General features: G+C 42.7%; 1 protein-coding gene across 1 annotated transcript in view; it reads left to right on the forward strand.

Annotated features, from left to right (window-relative positions):
* The first annotated feature begins 6,297 nt into the window (after nt 1-6,297).
* The window catches only part of sh2d3ca (SH2 domain containing 3Ca), a 44,211-nt gene continuing 27,383 nt past the window's right edge, over nt 6,298-23,125 (forward strand). Inside the window, exon 1 of the mRNA XM_063013757.1 lies at nt 6,298-6,506. Coding sequence (XP_062869827.1) covers nt 6,432-6,506 — 75 coding nt within the window. The 5' untranslated portion in view covers nt 6,298-6,431. The remainder of the gene's footprint in view (nt 6,507-23,125) is intronic.

Raw genomic sequence — 23,125 nt, forward strand, 5'->3', positions numbered from 1 at the left:
TGGATAGGTGGGATGGATGGATAGGTGGGACGGATAGATGGATAAATGGATGGATGGGTGTTATGAATGGATGGGTGGGATGGATGGATGGATGGATGGGTAGAATGGATGGGTGGGATGGATGGATGGGTGTGATGGATGGATGGGTAGGATGGATGGATGGGTGTTATGAATGGATGGGTGGGATGGATGGATGGGTGGGATGGATGGATGGGTGGGATGGATGGATAAATGGATGGATGGGTGTTATGAATGGATGGGTGGGATGGATGGATGGAGGGGTAGAATGGATGGATGGGTGTTATGAATGGATGGGTGGGATGGATGGATGGGTAGGATGGGTGGGATGGATGGATGGGTGTGATGGATGGATGGGTGGGATGGATGGATGGGTGGGATGGATGGATGGGTGTGATGGATGGGTAGGATGGGTAGGATGAATGGATGGGTGGGATGGATGGATAGGTGGGATGGATGGATGGGTAGGATGAATGGATGGGTGGGATGGATGGATGGGTGGGATGGATGGATAGGTGGGACGGATGGATGGATGGATGGGTGTTATGAATGGATGGATGAATGGGTGGGATGGGTGGATGAATGGGTGGGATGGATAAATGGAGAAATTGTTGAGCTTTTTTCCCCTGCTCAGATTAATCTGATGGTTGTAAATGCCAGGTGAATGTAATGCCAGGTAAATGCAGTACCACGTTCATGTAGTAAATCAGTAGGTTGTATTGTCAGCTCTTGATAAAATGATGTATGACTCTTAAAAACCTGCATAAACAAGATCAGGTCTGCAGCAGTATTAGCCAGCCATTGATTATTTTCTTGGAAAAATGAACGGCCCAAGGTTTTTGTGCACATTTTTATACAGTACATTGCAAAAGTATCATATATGTTTACTTACAGTGTATCACAAAAGTGAGTACACCCCTCACATTTCTGCAAATATTTTATTATATCTTTTCATGGGACAACACTATAGACATGAAACTTGGATATAACTTAGAGTAGTCAGTGTACAGCTTGTATAGCAGTGTAGATTTACTGTCTTCTGAAAATAACTCAACACACAGCCATTAATGTCTAAATAGCTGGCAACATAAGTGAGTACACCCCACAGTGAACATGTCCAAATTGTGCCCAAAGTGTCAATATTTTGTGTGACCACCATTATTATCCAGCACTGCCTTAACCCTCCTGGGCATGGAATTCACCAGAGCTGCACAGGTTGCTACTAGAATCCTCTTCCACTCCTCCATGATGACATCACGGAGCTGGTGGATGTTAGACACCTTGAACTCCTCCACCTTCCACTTGAGGATGCGCCACAGGTGCTCAATTGGGTTTAGTCCATCACCTTTACCTTCAGCTTCCTCAGCAAGGCAGTTGTCATCTTGGAGGTTGTGTTTGGGGTCGTTATCCTGTTGGAAAACTGCCATGAGGCCCAGTTTTCGAAGGGAGGGGATCATGCTCTGTTTCAGAATGTCACAGTACATGTTGGAATTCATGTTTCCCTCAATGAACTGCAGCTCCCCAGTGCCAGCAACACTCATGCAGCCCAAGACCATGATGCTACCACCACCATGCTTGACTGTAGGCAAGATACAGTTGTCTTGGTACTTCTCACCAGGGCGCCGCCACACATGCTGGACACCATCTGAGCCAAACAAGTTTATCTTGGTCTCGTCAGACCACAGGGCATTCCAGTAATCCATGTTCTTGGACTGCTTGTCTTCAGCAAACTGTTTGCGGGCTTTCTTGTGCGTCAGCTTCCTTCTGGGATGACGACCATGCAGACCGAGTTGATGCAGTGTGCGGCGTATGGTCTGAGCACTGACAGGCTGACCTCCCACGTCTTCAACCTCTGCAGCAATGCTGGCAGCACTCATGTGTCTATTTTTTAAAGCCAACCTCTGGATATGACGCCGAACACGTGGACTCAACTTCTTTGGTCGACCCTGGCGAAGCCTGTTCCGAGTGGAACCTGTCCTGGAAAACCGCTGTATGACCTTGGCCACCATGCTGTAGCTCAGTTTCAGGGTGTTAGCAATCTTCTTATAGCCCAGGCCATCTTTGTGGAGAGCAACAATTCTATTTCTCACATCCTCAGAGAGTTCTTTGCCATGAGGTGCCATGTTGAATATCCAGTGGCCAGTATGAGAGAATTGTACCCAAAACACCAAATTTAACAGCCCTGCTCCCCATTTACACCTGGGACCTTGACACATGACACCAGGGAGGGACAACGACACATTTGGGCACAATTTGGACATGTTCACTGTGGGGTGTACTCACTTATGTTGCCAGCTATTTAGACATTAATGGCTGTGTGTTGAGTTATTTTCAGAAGACAGTAAATCTACACTGCTATACAAGCTGTACACTGACTACTCTAAGTTATATCCAAGTTTCATGTCTATAGTGTTGTCCCATGAAAATATATAATGAAATATTTGCAGAAATGTGAGGGGTGTACTCACTTTTGTGATACACTGTATATATTAATGTATATCCAGTGCTTGGACAAATTGCCATCACTCTGCCATGTTCATCCAAATATACAACAAAATAATTAAAAACACATTTTATATAAGAAATAAAGCTATTTATCACTCATAAAACTGTTGTGAAAAGTAATTACCTGGTTACTTCAAGTCAGCAGTTTTATAAATTTTAAATCAGAGCCATTTAAGCCAATTGAACACAGACAGTCTAGATTTTAGCCAGTCTCCATAGAATACAAATCTTAGTTTAGCTTATCAAGGCAAGCATCACCTTAAAGTTTCTATATAATCACTATCCCAAAATGAAAGGAAAATCAGTACAGCTAAAAAAAACTACACAGCCATTTGTCAGATTCTAGGACTCCACCAAACCACAGTGAGTAGTAAAAGAAACTTTATTGTACATTTGACATTTGCAAAAAAAATATCCTAAATCCTTATATCAGAAAATAAAATGTGAAGTAGTCAACAAAGGTCTCATAGTCTTGCAAACAGCAAGTCCTGTGTTCAGCAGTAAAAACATATACCATACCTACATATACCTACATATACATGATTTACATATACCAACACACTAACATAATAAACTAAATGGCTAAAACAGATTTCAAGTCCTGACTCCAATAGGGATGATGTGGTAAGACCTTAAAACAAGCATTTTGTGCTTGTAAATACAGCTGTGTATTTGATTTAAAGCAGTTCTGCAAAAAACAGAACTAAAATTCCTCCACAGCAGAGTGAAGAACGAATATTCAATTATAGAAAGTGTTCAGCTGTGGTCATTACTGATAAAGATGCTGCAACCACATCCTGAGCTCAGCGGAAATAACAATAAATACACAGTAAAATGCGGAAGCATATCCATCTCTGCCTTCCCCCATTTACCTCCTCCTATCCTCAGGGATTTGAACACGTACGTTGACACCCAGTCAGCACACAGTGCAGCATTGATCAGGCCTGTAAATCGACTGGACTGCACTGGCTAACATGTTTCTACTGCTCTTGTGTTACTCTAACAGAGCAAACTCAGAAAGTGTGTGCACTGCTAACTTGGACAGCAGCCATGCATCAGAAACTGCATTACCCAGAAATCCAGTGTGGGAAAAAATCCCGATTAATGTTAATGAGGTGATGGGAAGGTGAGGCAGTGTGTCCTGTGGGCAGATCGTCGGGGGAAAGGAGAGCATCATTATTAGCAGGGCACTCCGAGGCACTCCACTCGCCTCCCCGCCTGCAGGATGTGGACTCTTGAGTAATTAATGTTTAACATAAAGACAAAGACGGAGAGACACCGGCAGCAAAATAAAGAGAAAGAGAGATTGAATGGAGGGCCGAGGGGGGTTTGGAGCGGGGTGGGACTGAATAAATCAGAAGGAACACAAAAGGAGGGAGGGAAAGAACAAACAAGTTAAAAATTAGGACAGGAGGACATAAGAAGGTCAGGAGAAAGTGAACGAGTAAAGAAAAGGACAAGGCCATCCCTGTTAACTTAACCGTAAAGGACGTACAGAGATGGATGAATGACCTCAAATTCGTTTTAGTTTTGGACCCACCCCAGCCCCCAAAATAACTTTTTCTGTTCTTTTTTACTGTAATTAGGGAGAACCATGTTTATAAACCCATGCATATAAATATGTGAACACTTGACCATGAACCTGTTAGACATCCTATTCCATGGATCTCCACTCCTTGCAGCTATAACAGCCTGTACTCTTGTGAGAAATCTTTCCAAAAGATTTTGCAGTGATCCATTGAGTCAAAAGAGCATTTGTGATTTAGGTCAGGCAATGATTTCAGATAAAAAAGTTTGGCTTGCAGCTGATGATCCAATTCATCCCAAAGATTGTTAGTTGGGATGAGGTCAGATCCTTATTGACCAGTCAAGCTGGAACTGATTTTATACACCTGAAACACCAGAAGTCAGTGATTAGCAGGAGTGTCAATGTACTTTTCACCATTAGTAATAAGTAATACATCACTTATTAACTGGACACTTAAAAAAATGGATTTGAGATCTAGGAGATATTAAACATGCCTTAGTTACGCTACTATATATATACACAGACGAGGCATAACATTATGACCACTGACAGGTGAGGTGAATAACACTGATTATCTCGTCATCACGGCACCTGTTAGTGGGTGGGATATATTAGGCAGCAAGTGAACATTTTATCTTTAGAGTTAATGTTATGAAGCCGGAAAAACGAGGGAGCGGAAGGATCTGAGTGAGTTTGACGAGGGCCAAATTGTGATGGCTAGACGACTGGGTCAGAGCATCTCCAAAACTGCAGCTCTTGTGGAGTGTTCCCGGTCTGCAGTGGTCAGTATCTATCAAAAGTGGTCCAAGAAAGGAACAGTGGTAAACCGGCGACAGGGTCATGGGCGTCCAAGGTTAATTGATGCACGTGAGGTGCGAAGGCTGGCCCGTGTGGTCCGATCCAACAGACGAGCTCCTGTAGCTCAAATAGCTGAAGAAGTTAATGCTGGTTCTGATAGAAAGGTGTCAGAATACACAGAGCAACACAGTTGCAGGGCTGTTTTGGCAGCAAAAGGGGGATCAACACAATATTAGGAAATATTGGTCATAATGTTATGCCTGATTTGCAATACCTCAAAGATCCCCCACCCCACCTTTTTCTTGCACATGATTTTACGTTACATATTACACACATATGTATATGTTTATATATCGTATATATTGTGTTTTCCTATATAGTTTTAATTGCCATACTGCTATATAATAGTAATTGCATTACATAGTCAATGTTTATTTTTTTTATTTACTCTATTTACTGTATTTACACTGTGCTGGAGCTGCTGTAACACTCAAATTTCCCCCATGAGAATCAATAAAGGAATCTTATTTTATATATGATGCTATAAGTACTATGAGTAGCATTCTTGACGCCGTTGTGATTTTTGCATCAAGGACGCTACTTCAGGACTTCAGGGTTGTGATGCGGTTACCATGGTGAGGCGTCTTGCATGATGTCACTGCTCAACGAGACATGAAGCATGACCCACCTGGAGCCCATGAAGTGACTGAAGAGTGTTTGTGTGTGTGTGTGTGTGTGTGTGTGTGTGTGTGGTTGAGGTTAAAAAGTGAATGTTAGAGAACTCAGAGGCACAGACACAAGGAGCAGGATGAACAAGAGTCTGAGACAAATAGACTAAATGTGTGAAAGCAAGATAAAAGGAGCTCATTTGGGCTTTCTGCATGGTTAACTGCATGCAAACAAACAAATGTGTGTGTGTGTTCTAGATAAATAACCTGGCTGGAGTGTGTGTGGGTGAACTCTTGAGTGTGAGAGTGTATAAACCCTTCTCGTCCCCCATGGTCCACTGAGTTTGCTTTCCTTTACAATGGACTAAAAAGGAGAAATTCCTTTGAGAAGGTGCTGAATGATTGAAGAATTGAGGCATGTAGCCCCCCACCACACACACACACACACACACACACACACACACTCACTCAGCTATTCTTGCTTTATACCGGTATTGTTTGGAACCCTGGAGGAGGGATGGAGTGGGTGGGGTCTCTGTGCCTGTTAGCATCTCTCGCATCTCTCCCTCCCCCGTTTTTTCTCTCTCTCTCTCTCCCTCTCTCTCTCTCTCTCTCTCTCTCTCTCTCTCCCTCTCTCTCTCTCTTCCTCCCCCACCCACCCTTTTCGATGAGGTAATGCCTGCCAGCTCCGTGGAGCATAGCAAGTGCCAGAGTGAGAGGGCTGGGATGACAGCAGCAGTAGTGGAGCAGCTCTGTAGGACTCATCGTTAGCAGCAGCAGTTTGCTGGCTCACACACTCATACGCCTGGCTCAGAGTGGGTGTATGCCACCGAAGCGGGGCATGACCCGGGCTTTCTAGTGCACTCCGGTGCAAAGACGAGAGGAAAAGAGGATTGGAGAGTCGTGGAGGAAGCATGACGGAGAGATGCAGTCTGTGGAGCGCTCTGTCGGCAGCCGCCTGCTGCTTCTACAGGGGATCCTTTATGCAGGTGCAGGAGTGTGTGTGTGTGTGTGTGTGAGGGCTGGGTGTGTGTACATGCTGCATCCAAGTAAAGGCAGGTGTGTGTCCTCATGGCATCATTTCTGTGTGCATCTCATTGAGCTCTGTCAGGATTAAAGTTGGTCTGGCTGCAGATGTTCTAGTGTGTACGTGTGTGTGTGTGTGTGTGTGTGTGTGTGTGTGTGTGTGTGTGTGTGTGTGTGATGACGTGTGTGTGAACGGGAGCACACAGCACTGGACTCTGTAGTGTTCATACATCTGAGGATTCATGTGATTTATATCTGTACACCTGTGTGTTACTGGCTGAGTCGAAGATATGAAGATGCTTTAGAGCTTCCTCTATGACACACTGTTGTTTATCATGGTACTTTAAGGCTATCAAACTGTCAATCATGATGCAATTCAAGGCTGTGGTCATTACATATGGCTATTACGTATTCATTGTCATTGTTCCTGCTAAAATTTACAGCAGTGCATAATGGCATCCATAATGTATTATATATTTATAAATCCTGCCATGGTTTTATGCTATGCTTGTCATATCTATCATATCTGTCTATGACACTAACATGGTATTACTGTGGTACTTTATGGTTCGATTGCCTATTGATCTGTGATATTTCTATGACATTACAGTATCATATTACTCTTTATTAATTATAATTAATACTTATTTACAACACAACCTTGATATTGCAATTGGCAAAAGTATTAGAAAAATTATTGGAACACCTTCTCATGTTTGAATTCATGTGTTTTAGCCACAAATGCTAGCACATGAAATAAATCAATTACATAAAGGAAATTATTACTTCCAACTTTGCAGCAATAGTTTAGGGAAGGCTGTTTCCTGTTCCAGCATGGCTGTGCCCCTGTTCTCGATTCAAAGAAACTCCTGTGGCCCTCAGGGCCCTGACCTCAGCCCCAATGAACAGCTTTAGAATAAACTGGAACATCAACTGAGGCTTTATTGACCAACATCATACAAATGCTCTTTTGACTATATGATCACAAATTCCCACAGTCTGTTGTGAGAAGCCTTCTCAGGAGAGTGGATGTCATTATAGCTAAAAAGATCACACGGAGGTCATTTGTTTTTGAAACGACATGTTCAACAAGCTCACGGTCAGGTGTCCAAATACTGTTGGTCATATAGTGTTACAGTGCACCACTGTTACCGTGATAATTCTAATATCTACATTACGTTGTTATATATGAGATGACCATAGCATTTTTATGTTGTTTTTATATAGTTCTATACTAAAACACCACATTATTTCATGTTACTTTACATGTATTTAGCTGTATTAATAGAATGCCTTTATTTGTCATATATACATACATATGTGCAGGGTCATCCATTGTACGGCACCCCTGGAGCTGAGAGGTTATGGGCCTTGCTCAACAGTTGCTGCATGGCAAAACTGGGATTGGAACTCTTAACCTTTCAGTTGATAGCACAAAGCTCTACCCACTAGGCTACCACTGTCCCTAAATAAATATTACTGCAGTACTACCATAGTATAAAAATGGTCCTCTGTGGTAATTATATCTGTTACATATTCAACCATGATACCTCCAGGCCTGCCTTTCTTCCTAAATTAATTGATCTTGTTTCTCAAGTTGCGCTGTGTTTTTAAGACTTCAGGGTGCATCTATAGGAAAAAAACACTAAAACATTCAAGAGAATGAAAGACCGTCTACTTATGTCACATATCTAACAATTTACAGTCATTTCCAGCCTCTGTTTTGATTTAAAGAAAATGCTTTTATTTGTTATATCTACACGTACGTACATACACATACATACAGTCAATGAAATTCTTTTTCCTCGTGTCCCAGCTTGTTTAGGAGCGGGGTTCAGACTGCAGGGTCAGCCATTGTATGGGGCTCCTGGAGCCAAAAGGATTAAGGGCCTTGCTCAATGGCCCAACAGTGGCTGCTTGGCAGTGTCAAACCTACAAGCTTTCAATTGACGGCTCAGCGTTTTACCCACTTAGCTACCACACACCCTTTTTTTTTTTTTGCACCGGAGTGCATTAGTACACTCAGTATTGGCATGTCATAAATAACATAAAACATGATAATAATGTTGTACTGAAATAACTGTATGCTCTGTACAATATTATATGTTGCTATATGACTCTATATAAATCTATAGTTACACCATAATAACAAATAGCAAACACACACATAGTAAACTTGATCACTTTGTTTTGCAGCCCTTAACATGAATGTTCATCCATCCTTACAGACATGTTTGAGTTATTTTTTTAATTATCGCACTAAATGCATAGAACTGTATCATTATGTGGTCTTGTAGTGTGTTATAACAGGACTCAAAGCTCAGCGAAATAGGAGAACACATCAATTGCAGACCTGGAGGTCATATTTGAGCTTTTTACATCCAAAATAGAGCGGATATTGTTTCTCCGTCGCTGCATTTGAGCCCCAAATCTGTCTGAGCTTGATACGTGATCCTACACAGGTCTCAGATGTTTAGTGGGGAATTCAGGCAGTGTTGCCTCTTTAACCTTGATGTGAAAGCAAACTTGGAGCAGTGATGTTAATTTGACTTTGCTAAACATAAGAGTTATAAAGATACATTTTTTTAATCAATCTCACACCCTCATCTCAGCTCTCACACTGTTTCTGCTGTTCTCTTGATATTTGTATTTGCCAAATCATTTAGGAAGGGCTGAGTTCCTGGCTAACTTCCTTACTGTAATAAATCGATTTTGTTTCTCCGTCCTGCGTTTGCCAAAATGACTCAGTAGTTTGGGATGTGTTGGAAGACAACATTGGGGTGCAGCTGCAGGGTAAACATTTAGTAAAGATATATGTGTCAGTGTCGCACTAACTTTATTTATTCTCTGCATTGCTGTATGTGTCTTTATTAACATTCACTGACACTAATTTAGTCAGTATGATCACACATATTAAACCAGTAAAATAAGAATTGAAAGACCAGATCTTTCTCTGGCCCTATCTAATAGAAAAAATATATATATTTTTGCATTTTTTGATCAGCCAGGCGTGGTTTCAGTTACATCACTGCTAGCCTTTCTTTTCTCTTCTCTAGATTAAATGACTGACACAGCATCATAGATTAACAACCGTAAATAAACATTATGTAAACTGGTTTAGTGTCAACTTTAGTAGCAAGCGAGCTGTTATAGGTTAAACCCTGGGTTATGAAACTTTGCTTCCGTGATATAGGGGTGGCACGGTGGCTCGGTGGGTAGCGCTGTCGCCTCACAGCAAGAAGGTCCTGGGTTCGATCCCCAGGACTGTGTTCGATGTAACCTTGTGAACTGATGAATCTTGTGTAATGAGTAACTACCGTTCCTGTCATGAATGTAACCAGAGTGTAAAACATGACGTTAAAATCCTAATAAACAAACAAACATGTTGGTAATTAAAGTAGACATAACATTTGTAAGCAAGCCTTTTCTCATATCCCAGCTTGTTTAGAAGCGGGGGTCAGACTGCAGGGTCAGACATTGTACGGGGCTCCTGGAGCCTTGCTTAATGGCCCAACAGTGGCAAACCTACAACCTTTCGATTGACTGCCCAGCGTTCTTTCCACTCAGCTACCACATAAGGCATTTCTTATGTGGGTTATGTAATTAAAAATAATTACATTTTTGTTTTAAAATATCAAGTTCGAGCTTGCTGCTGCAGGTTTTGCAGAAATATGATAAACATAATATAATCTAGCTTTAACATTTGACATCAGTCCAGTGTATGTAGGTAGATAACACTGCACTGCCAGCATTGTACTCCTTGTCATTTTTGACCAGCCGATTCCCTTGTTTTCCTTATCAAAGCAGACGCATTTGCTCTTAACCTGCCCTGCAGCTGAGATGTCAATTCAAAATCGCATGCAGCAGCCAGAAAACAATGACATCGTGACACATATATATAAAACACCACAGACATCGAGTGCGGTGTCAGTATCTCTAACAGCTGAGCTTCGACTTGTGTATAATGATGCACCTACGGATTGTGTGTAGTAATTTTATGCGTGTGTAATTCTAGCCACCTGGGTTCTCTCAGGGAGCCGGCGGGAGGGATGACATGTGGCTCAGCTGGAGTTTAGTAATGGGCTTTTGGCTGATGTTCACAGCCGGATTCAGACGTACATGTGTGCATGTGTGTGTATGCAGTGTAGTTTAGGGAATTAAAAATCAAGCAATGTTCAGATCTCAAGAGGATGTTTGGCAGGTGTATGTTTAGGTTTTTTTGTTGTACTGGATGTAAGACTGGGTTCGGTACCTGTCCAACGTGGTCTGTGGGCCATTTGTGACCTTAAACACACATATACTTTCTATACATTGTTGCATCTGAGGCAGCCCTTTATGGTCCAGCCACTGCTGTAGTGTTACATGTCAACAGGTCAAAGAAAAAAAAACAATGTCAACAGTTTTAGGAAGCAACAATATGACAGTGGTGTCCATATGAGTAACATTTTTCACTTATGGTTGGAGAGGTGTAGATTAAAATCCCAGAACTGTAAGAGAATTGTGTTACAATCTTGGGAAAACCCCAGAAATTCTCACTTTACATCTACCGTACCAATTCACTCAGTCATTCACTCAGTCCTACAGGCAGTTTAGAGCCACCAATCCACTTTTTCTTCTGAGTGCTGTTTTTGAAGTGTTGAAGGTAACGTTACACGTCTCACAGTGACCAGAGGTGAGGTTTGAACCGAGGTTCTCAGGATAATAAAGCTGTGCAGCACCCTCACACCTGATCCACCAATGTGCCAGCCTTCTGTAAGAATAAAACTGGTAAAAAGCAACTGCCCATGTTTTCATCAAGCTAGCAAACATTCTTGCTACAAAAACAAACTGACATAAAAAATATTAAAAGAAGCGCCCAGGGATATTCCGCTAGCACACCAGCGCAGAGATTCTAAACTCCTTGGTTCGAAACTCGGCGTTGCCACCAGTTGGCTGGGCGCCATCTAGAGGGCATAATTGGCAGTGCCTGCAGCAGACACGTCTCTGCTAGGGTGGGGTGACCGGACTATGTGGGCGGGATCTTCAAACGCTGTGTAAGGACCCTGATTGGCAGATAGAGAGGCGCCTGTGCAGAGTGCATTGGTGAAAAGGGTTCCGCTAAGGGCTGCACATGGGTCAGAGGAGGCGTGAGCAGAAACATACCCACCTTGACTGCAAACAGGGAGCGGAAGACAAATTGACTACGCTAAATGGGGGGAAAATGGGAGAAAATGCATAAATAAAATATATTTTAATATTTTTTAATTATGCAAGAGTGCTAGGTAAATGATTTGATTATGTAATCCATAATGCTTTATATATTAAATAAGCAGTTTGAGTTTCCCTTGTAAACCATTTTTTAGGCTTCAAAAGTTATTATTTTATTGTAATAATCTTTGGATTTGTTTCATGTCTGAAATGTCTAAAAAGGCAATGAGTGGTAGTAGTGCTTCAGAAACAGCGGCTGCTGATTTGTGAAAACATGCCAACTCCCCACAGACAGTGACCAGAGTCAGGGATCGAATCTACGTCTCCAGGACCCATGTTGCTGTGGTGCACCAACTTTTCCAGCTGTGTTACCAAGCTGCCCTCATTTATATTCAATACTCACTTAACTGGGTCAAGACTGTTGAGGTTCCTCATTCTGGCACTGGGCACAATACTAGGCATGAATACACACTCACTCCCCTGATAATTCGCACCCATACCTACAGGCAGTTCAGAATTGCAATCTGAACAGTGATTGTGCCTGTAAAGTATAACGTTCTATTTTGATTGGTTAGAAAAGCATATGGTGCGGTGTGTTTTGGGGCCAGGTCACTGTGAATTTGCTTCAACTCCAAATCCCCCATCTGTCCTTGTGCACTTGCTAAATGTTTGGAGCCGACATAATCCTGCTTTTCAGTTTTTGCCTGGGGTTCCTAACCAATTCCACAGCCACCCTGCTGCCACATGCCGCCACAGGCAGGCATTTCTTATGTGGGTTTTGAATGCCACTCACACCAGGAACCAGGATCCGGTCCCTATATTGGCTAATCTGAGACTGGCATGGTTTGTGTTTTTGTTTAGGAGTTTGAATCTGTACTTGTGAATTATTTAAGGCATGTTGCTTTTTCCTTTCCTCTCCCTGCATCCAGGTAATAATATAATAGCGTATTGTAGTACTACAGGCCTGATAAAAGCAGTGCTTCTGTGCCAATAGTCCTAAATGATTTTTTCATGACTGCTTCTCTTAATGTTTCTTTCTCTTTCTTCCTCCTGTCTACAAACCCACTGTTAAGGACACCGTCACTTCCCCTGGAGCTGCAACAGCTTAGCGGCTGTTAGAACAAAAGTTCAAGAGTAAATATGTCTGTGTATGTCTGAGTGCCGTCGTGAGAGAGAGACAGAGAGGTTTATCCAATTACACAGTGTTTTTTCTCTCCTAATGAGCACAACAGTTTCAACCCCCTACTCGGAAACTCCCGTGTTTGGGCTTCTGTTCGTGTGTTGGTTTGATGAGCGCTGTATGAAGCTGAGAAAGCCCTGAGCTGGGATTAGTATTCATTTGCTTTGTTCTTACCACTCCAGCAAATTATGTTTGCTCTCCTCAGTTTGATGTACAGAACGAGGATTCAAGAGCACAGACAAACCTCTGATTAGCATGTAGTGCCTTTCGGAAAGTGATACTTTTTTTGGTGATATGCACTCATGTTTGTTTAGGTTGCTTAATTTGGTTCCAGGCTTTAAACTGTTTCACTGCTCTCGCTTTAATATTTATTGTTAGTATATTAATTGGAGTAATTGGCAAAAACAAGGCTTTTAAGTGTGCTGAAGCTGTTGTGTAATAATCCATCCATCTTCTATAGCAGGGGTGGGCAAACTTTTCGGCTTAAGGGCCACACTGGGTTTTAAAAATTGACAGACGGGCCGGGTGGGTGCGGGGGTGGGGGTTTGGAACTAATATAAATTCACATTCAAACCTTTATTTTTGTGATAAAAGGATGAATTTTTGAATGTAAATAATAAGCCACACGCACCCTATTATGTGCACGTTTACACGTGTGAATGTGTTTTTTATGTGTTTTTTATTATTTTTATCTTTGATTCTACTTGGTGTATCGCCGTCCAAACAAAACCAATTCAGCGTTTAAAGCAGCACTTTCGACATAAGTTAATGGTTTATGTGTGACGTTTTAAACCAGCCAAGTGTTTAGATCACGCTGGCACAACAGGCGACTCCAGAGGGGTAGTAGGGCTCAGTGCGATGGCAGATGAATATATGTGTGTAGACCAGATAGACTCGGCTTTAGCAAAGATCGGTAGTGTTGGGCGTGCACCATCTAGTGGAATCAGTTGAATCGCAGGGTATTGCAGGAAAAAGGTGAAATTAATGCGGTTTTAGGACACTTTTGTAAATAAATAAATGTAAATAAAAAGCAACAATAAGTCTCAGGTTGCATCATTAAATCCTCTATACATTTAATAGTTGCCAAACATCAAAATGTATACCCTGGATAGGGTGCAAATCCATTGCAGGGTATCGTCTTTGTACTTTGTGGCAACAGTTTGCAGTGTGGGGCAAGCTCTTTCCTGTTCTTGCATGACGGTCCCCTGCACAGAGGCCTGATATTAAGTTCAGTTGAAGTTTGGTGATGTGGAGTTGGTGTCGGTGTCGGTGTCTGATTTAAGCAGAGATCAGAAGGGGGGATTTGGTGTCTACGTGACCGGCACAGGTCTTTGTGCTTCGATGTCTTTAAAAGACCAACGTAACAAAAGATCAGACAGAGAGAGCAAGAGATGGATTAGAACGAGTGAGAGAACGAGGCTTTTAACTCATTTCTCAGACCAGCTACTCTCCCACCTACTCCTCTTTACTCCTCCATTCCCTGATCTTCTGAACCAGCATCATCACTCTTATATTTCGAAGGTCAGAGTGAAATAATTATTGCCACCACTCAGTGCAGGTTAGTCTAATACACAACTGCATCAGATTTAGAGATAACACAGACTAGAAAATAAATCACGGGAATTAGCAAGCATTCAATATCTTCAAACACTAAACATAAATGTTACAGAAATATTCCATAAATATTCAAGTTTTTAGCAATATAATACCTCTCGAATTCTAATCTTTATGTGCATTATTACCATGGCTGATTGTTTTTTTTTTTAAATACTTTGTTTATGCATTTCCCCCCCTTTTTTCTCTCGACCTTTTATCGCGTCCAATTGCCCGATTGCGTCATGTTTCCTCTCCACTAATGCCTGCCCCAGCTCTGATTGAGGAGAACGAAGCTAACCCACGCCTCCTCCGACACGTGGGCAGCAGCCATATGCATTTTGTCACCCACACCAGACGAGATCAGCTGCGGACCAGCTCTGTGTACGAAGAGACGCACCCTGATCAGCACTTTTTCCCCGTCTCTGTGCAGAGGTCGTAGTTGCATCGGTTATGAGAGAGTACCTATCTGGCTTAACCCACTCCTATATGGACAATAGGCCAATCGTTGTTCATGCGGCTGCTCAGCCCAGCCGGCAGGCAGAGCTGAGACTCGATACGATGTATTCGAGATCCCAGCTCTGGTGTGCTAGCGTGTGTTTTTACCGCTGCGCCACCTAAGCGGCACCGTGGGTGATTGTTTTAACATTGTTGTGTACTGTGAAAATAATAAAAGCCCTGTAGACATGAAACTTAGTTATAATGGAAGTCTAACAGCCAATCCATCGACTCTTTCTGAAGCACTTTCTGGATGTGTGCTTTTATGTTTCATCTTATAATAGCTCTATTAGATGTGAGTCCATCCAATTTGCTGCGTTTTTCTTTTTTTATGCAGTGTCTATTTAATTTTCAGTTTTGTGTTTGAGTGCAGCGGAAATTCAATAGAAATCTATTAAAATAACATGCGTCCATATACTATACACTGTAAACTACGTTTGAAATTAGAATCTTCAGCAGTGTGCATGGCTTGTCATAGCAGGTACTGAGGTACATGTTAATCTGTCAGTAGGCGCCCCTAGGTGTGAGTGAATAGATGAAGTGTGTGGTGCTCTGCAAAAAAAGGTTTTTTTTCAGGTTATCTTTCTGCCTTTCAGCCATGGGTTTTAGGTGTGCACCTATCACGTACCCTACATGACTCTAATCAGTATAAAACTGTTTCTGTAGATGAGTGTTTTGATTGTGCAGTCTGTAGCTCCAGATCAGTGTGGAGTAACATGTACTCTCCATGATACGTGTATGAGTTTTCCACAGGTACTCCAGTATTCTCACTGGAGAAAGAGAGAGTGTGTGTGTGTGTGTGTGTGTGTGTGTGGGGGGGTTATTATTATTATTATTTATTAGGATTTTAATGTCATGTTTTACATACCTTGGTTACATTCATGACAGGAACGGTAGCTACTCGTTAGGAGGAAACCCACACAGACCCGGGAAGAACATGCAAACTCCACACAGAAAGGACCCAGGGGATCGAACCCAGGACCTTCTTGCTGTGAGGTGACAGTACTACCCACCAAGCCACTGTGCTGCCTGTGTAGTGGGCGTGTACTTGTATGTGTCCGGGGTGTATTCCTGTCTTGAGCCTGGTGTTTTTAGGCGATACCAGATCCAACACAAACGGACATCGAGTAAACCGTCGCTAATACAACTCAGCTTGTCTGAATTCAGAAAAATGCAGCTGTTTCATTTAGTCATTGGATATTTTTTATTTTCCCCTATTCCTTCCAATGTATTTGTGTCCAATTTCCAGCTGCCGCAGGTCCCTGCCCTGACCTAGGAGAGCCGCAGACTATTACGTGTTTCCTCTGACACACGTGCAGTAGCCGGCCACTTCTTTTCACCTGCCAAAGCCTCATGTGTTCCTGTGGTCATCGGACAGTGTGTGTGTGTGTTTGTGTATTTGTTTGTGGTTAAGGTTTACTTACTTACACTTGTGGCATGTAGCAGACACTTTTATCCAAAGCGAGTTACACTTGTGACTGTAAAGAATCGATCAGTTTAAAGTAAAGGACCTTGCTTAGGGGCCCAAGAGTGGCAGCTTCTGATTACTAGTTCTGTCTGAGCTAGAACTGGCTGGATTGTCTGTAGAGCTACAGACAAAAAGACTTAAAAGAGAAAAACAACAAACATGTTGTTATTATAATTACATGATGAGAGACTTCATTAAATCCTTGTTTTGGACACAGAAGTGAGCGCGACTTCAAGGCCCTCAGTGAAGCAGGGATGAGTGTGTAGGATCAGACGGGCCACACACTACACCTGACTGCTAATGGGATACTGAGGACTTGCTTCATCTTGCAGGACTCCCTGCTCTTTTCCTTTAAACTTACCCGAGCTGTGTTTACATTGTGGGCTGGTGGTTTGTGAGTGAAATCCCTCGCTCTACTATTTAGAGTTGCCTACCCTCCCAAACCACAGAATTATCTTAGATGGATGGATGGATGGATGGATGGATGGATGCATGGATGGATGGATGGATGGATGGATGGATGGATGGATGGATGGATGGATGGATGGATGGATGGATGGATAGATAGATAGATAGATAGATAGATAGATAGATAGATAGATAGATAGATAGATAGATAGATAGATAGATAGATAGATAGATATCTGGTTGACTTAGCCATGTTTACCAGATAGCTAGCTGCCCCTATTATCCCTACACCAGGTTATGTATGACACAAGCACGCAAGTGCCAGCCCTCCCGGAACCCATAAAGATTGCATTGCAGTGACTACATTTTGAAAAAAAGCCTTAACTTAAGAGTCTATGAGAGCAATCTGTTGTGTTCCGTTTAGTCTGATTGAAAATCGCCCAAAGGGGCGGTACTGTACGGAACACAACCTGACGCTGATTGGACTATTATATTTAGAGGCAAAACAAACTGTCCAGAACAGTCACAGTTAGTTTGGTGGTGCGTCGCCCGATCGCCCTATGGATCAAGCCGCCTCCGGCAACACAAAATACTGCATTAACAAAAAGCAGATTGACAAATATTTACATTTACATTTTCAGCATTTAGCAGACGCTTTTATCCAAAGCGACTTACACAATGAGCAATTGAGGGTTAAGGGCCTTGCTCAGGGACCCAACAGTGGCAACTTTGTGGTGGCGGGGCTTGAACCGGCAACCTTCTGTTTACTAGTCCAGTACCTTAACCACTGAGCTATCACTGGCCCCTATATACAATGAGATACCAACTACCTGTCTAAATGATCTTTAAATTACCTTTATTGTGAATCTGTTATAAATATTTACGTTTTTATTTAGTTCTCGGGTATGGCAGCTGCCATTCTTTGCCATCCACAAACACTATCTATACAGAAAGAGCAATCCTGTGATAAAACCAGGCCGAGAACACTGCAGTGCGCACACAACATAATCTGCCGGACTCCCACTAGCCCTCAGTTTATACTGTAAATCTACCAAGTGTGTTTTAAAACAAAAAACATCATGAAACGATTTCAGATTGTGCACGCTTGGTTTAACCTTTACGACATTTTACGGAATGATGGGGTCTGTTAGACTTTGCATGGTTAAGCACCCCTCTACAGAGATACACACACTGCCATGTATTATTTATCATTTATTACACCCCCCACCCCCGTAAGCTTGAATGTGCCAGAGTGTTGATTTGCTGCATAAGAACCCAGAAGCACAACAAATCAGAACTGAAATAAAATACACAGAGATTGAGGCGTTTTTTTACAGGCCTGAAAAGCTTGAAATTAGTGGGAGGTGGAAACAATACTGTTACTAGTACTGTGCGGGATAATTGCTGTAAATGAATTCATTTTCAGGCGTGCCTTGTGGCGTGCCAAAATAATGCATGATTAGAAATGTGCACACAGGGAGCACGAGCCTGGGTCCCCTAATCTTTTTTCTCGATTGTATAAGTAATCATCTTTTGAGGCTGTGTAGAATCTGTAATCTCTGAGTTTTTATTGTCGGGTAAATTGAATTAATCCACTTTTTTCCATGCTCAGGATGAGCTTAGCCTTGTATCTGCACGCTGCAGTCAAGAGGGGGTTCCAAATTATACACCGGTGGATAGAAGAGGAGGAGGAGGTGGGGATGCAGCGTGTGTTTTGGTGAAAGGGCGGAAAAGTGTGTGTGCGCGTATGTGCATCCCGAGATGCTTGAGGGAAACACATCCAGATGGAACCATGGCAACAAGAGAAAACAATGACATCATGTACAGGGTGGAGAAGCATCGGGCGAGAGAGATTGAGCAACAGTGAGTGGGAGAGAGTGGGAAAACGACCTCACCCAAACCACTGTAGTATTGTTACATTACACACATGAATAAGGAATTATAACATAGGGTGGAGGCTGATGTTTAGCCTGGGATGGGGGTGTATGAAGGCTTGAGTGTGACCACGCTTCCCTCTCGGCCCTCGCTCAACTATTTGCACCCCCCCCACCATAGGGAACGTCTCGTGCGTATTACCATGACGACAGCCTCATACGCCAGGACAACCCCCTCTCCTCCACCCTTATCCCAACCCCCATCAGTACCGGAGTTCAGAACGTGGGTGTGTGGGTGCGTGTGTGAATGGTAAAATTGGATGATTGTGTCTTTTGTCCCATCAGTTTGGGCAGACATTTCATTACGGGTCTGCAAACAGTCAAATGTCTATTAATTAGCTGACTGGAAACTTAATTAAGTGTTGTAGTCAGTGCATGGGTGGGGTTCATGGTGTGTGTTTGTGTGTGTGAGACTTCATTTTCATTTACATATATGCAATTTAAAGCATCTTATAATTAAGACACAATACAATCCAAGCAAATCAGACCTAAGGGCCTTGCTCTGGGACCAGCAGTGGCGGGGCTTACACCCTTAAATCTCCAGTTAATAGTCCAGTAAGTCTGCTGCTAAGCTACCAGTGCTTAGATTTCAAAATTAAAGGAACAATTTAGTGTTTTGCATCACATTTCTGTCCACAAGGACTTTAATTTGTGGGTGACGACTACAGACAAAAATGTCAATGTTTCCCTTTACTGTGAATTCTAACGAGAATAAAGTAAAGGGCAGTTCTTGGGACAGTCAGTGAACATTTTTGGTTGTCGTAATTGTTTAAACACTATAGATGAACTACACTATAGGGCCAAAAGTCTTTGGACACATGACCATGAGCTTGTTGGGCTTCCCATTCCAATAGAGTGACCTCTACTCTATATGATCTTTTCAGCTATAACAACAGCCACTCTTCTGAGACAGCTTCTCAGACTTTTAAACATGTCTGTGGGAATTTGTGCCCATTTGATTGAAAGAGCGTTTGTACGACTTGGCACTGATGTTGGTCAAGAAAGCCTCAGTTGATGTTCCAGTTCATTCCAGAGCTGTTCAGTAGGGCTAAGGTCAGGGCTCTGTGCAGGACACTAGAGCTTTTCTTCATGTCTTTATAGAGCTTGTTATGTGCACAGGGGCACAGTCATGCTGGAACAGGAATGGTCCTTCCCTTAAATGTTGCTGCAAAGTTGGAAGCACATAATTTCTGTTATATAATTAGTTAATTACACCTGTTAGCAATTGTTGTGGCTAAACACGTACATTTAAAATCAGAACGGGCGTGTCCTAATACTTTTGTCCATATAGTGTAGATACAGCATACAGATACAGCATACAGATACAGATTAGGTTAGATTAGAAAAAATGCTGCCGTATTCCTTTATCATGCAATATGTACACCCTCATTTCCCTCCCATGATGCATCAGTCATTGTTTAAAAAAACCTGTATTGTCTCATCCTGCACTGATGTCTCTGTCCTGTCCCAACACCACTGACCTGGTGGGATCGATGTTAAGTGCTGTCAATCAAACGTCGCCCCCACCCCATCCCGGCCGGCGACACAGAGCCCGGCTGTGCATGAATGAAAGTGAGAGCTCAGCACTCGCTCGCTATTCCCATCAGTGGCCAATCGCATGCACTGCTGCAGGAAGCACCGGAAGGGATTACATCATCTGCATCCAATAGCGGCGCAGCTCTGAGGCCTTGTGCTGCAGCCTGCACCATGCAGTAAAAGATGAAGAGATGGACATGCGGTTATAGAGACAGATGAGAGGAAGTGGGGGTCAGTGGGGGGAGAACTGGGTGATGACACTGAGAGAGATGTGATATGCAGTCTGTCAGTTTAGAGGCAAGATTGGGCAGCGACCTGAAACAGCGCCGTGGCTTCAAAAGCATTCTGGCTCCTATCAGATGAGACAGGGAGCAGGTGTGTGTTGGAGTGTGTGTGTGCGTGTGTGTGTGTTTTGGTTGGCCGGTTGGGACTGGAGTCTCTTATTGACCTGCCAGCCATCATTACAGCGCACAGCTCTGAGCTTCTTCCTGCATTATGTGAGGGTTTGTCTTTGTGTGTGTGTGTGTGTATGTGTATGTGTATGTGAGTAGGAAGAAGGGGGGGGGGGGGGGGGGGGGGGGTAGGACTCTGTTGGAAAGAAGACTTTCTAATTCTAAATATGCTTTTTATTACGTATTTGTTATACTGTTTACTTTAGGTTATTAAACAAAACATTATTTCATGTGACTCCCCTCTATTCATACCACGTGACCCCATACCCCCCACTCGCACCGGCACCTGGACCAGTCTCAGAGATCACATATTGCAGCGGGAAGAGACTCAGTTCGACCTTCCCTCCCTCAAACATAACCAATTGTGTTTGTGTTGATGCTCGGTGGCTCTGCTGAGATTTTACCTCGTGAGAGGTCTGTCCTAGTGTCTTAGACTGCTGTATCACCTGAGCACAGATTTCATTCTTTATCTGACCACTGATAGTCTTTTTTTAAACAATAGCACATGTAATATCAGTGTAATATCAATGGGTTATAATAATAATAATAAGTTGTATTTATATAGGGCCTTTCTTATACCCAAGCTCGCTTTACATATCAAAAGATGAGACAAAAATATTTAGGACAGAGGAGGATGATAGAAGTACAGAGAGAAGTGATTTTTTTAGGTTTTTAACTGAGTTTTAACAGATGAAAATGAAGAGCAAAGGCGGAGGGGTTGTGGTAATGCAATCAAACACAGTCATGGACAATTTAGTGTCTCCAATTCACCTCACTTGCAGGGCTTTGGAGTGTGGGAGGAAACCGGAACACCCGGAGGAAACCCACGCAGACACGGAAAGAACATGCAAACTCCACACAGAAAGGACCTGTACCACCCCACCTGGAGATCGAACCCAGGACCTTCTTGCTGTGAGGCGACAGTGCTACCCACTTAGCCACCGTGCTGCCCCATAACACTGAATGATCTGCCACCAACAGTAACTAATCTGAATTTTGGAGCAGACAAGAGACCACTATCCGAGGACCTGAGAGATCATGCAGGACAATATGGGTGTAAAGGTTCTGATAAATAGACTGGGGCCAGACTACTGAGGGATTTGTATGTTAGCATAAATACTTTATATTGATTAGGAAGGGGAACAGGTAGCCAGTGTAGTTGAAATGGGGTGATATGAGCGGATTTTTTAGAATATGAAATAACTCGTATTGAAGAGACTGTATGATTTTGTTGGAAAAGCCAATGAAAGGGGAGTTGCACTAATCTAAACGGGTCGAGATGAATGCATGTACCAGAATTTCAGCATCTTTGTGTGCGAGCATAGGAGCAATCTTGCAGAGGTGTAAAAAAGAAGTTTTAGCCAAGGCCCTTAAGCTTAGAAGCTACTTCTCATGGAACCTATGAGCCTGTATTAAGAACTGTATGTTCTAAATTAAATATTCCCCTAACCAAACAGATTTTGTTTTACTGCGTGTGCATAGCATAGTATTTTTATTTTCAGAAATGTTTAATGTGGTTCTGATGTTTGATACTGACTTTTGCACAGTAATCAAGTTAACTGTCTGCAATTACAGTATCTAAAACATCATAGGTGTGATTTTGGCGTGTTTATGACATGCTGAATAACAAAAAAGCATAAAATCTGTGTAAAAACTACAGACGTGGTAACACTGGTGTGCTTCCCCATGTGTGGATTTGTGTGTGTGTGTGTGTGTGTGTGTGTTTGACTGAAATAATAGTTTTTGTCCCTCTGATGTTGGCCAGCTTAAAAAGCTTCTGGCTGTGAGTTTGATCGTCAGCCCTGATTAGCATTCAGCTCCATTAGTCTGACCTGAACAAGAGCCGTCAGGCCTCCATACGATCCTATCAGACCAGGTGAAAACCGGGGTGGAACGAATAACACACCCTTCAGCCTCTCTGCCCTTCCTACTTTGTTACTTGCAATCTGTCTCCTTCTTTCCAGTTTTCTCATTCCTATTATTCCATTCCCCCCCCCCCTCTCCCTCTTGTCTCTGTCTGGCATTCATGATGAACTCTGAACTCTTCTGTCAGCTTGTCAATAAGGGCACTGCTATATTTGTGTTTGTATACAGGGTGTGTGTTTAATGTCAAGAGCTAGTGACCTTTCAGCGTCATCTTATCTGTCTGGTGTTCTTTCACATTCTACCTGGACACTGTTTTATACCTGGACATATTTGAATCAGCTGCCTGGGTGGCAGAGGTGGAGCCAAATCTTTTGCAATAATGGGGTCAGGGGGTCTTCCTGGGGGAAATTAGCCATTAATGTTTTGCAGAGCATCAGACACTAACAAACAGAATCATTCT

Source organism: Trichomycterus rosablanca, chromosome 18 (assembly GCF_030014385.1).
Source record: "Trichomycterus rosablanca isolate fTriRos1 chromosome 18, fTriRos1.hap1, whole genome shotgun sequence".
NCBI lineage: Eukaryota > Metazoa > Chordata > Actinopteri > Siluriformes > Trichomycteridae > Trichomycterus > Trichomycterus rosablanca.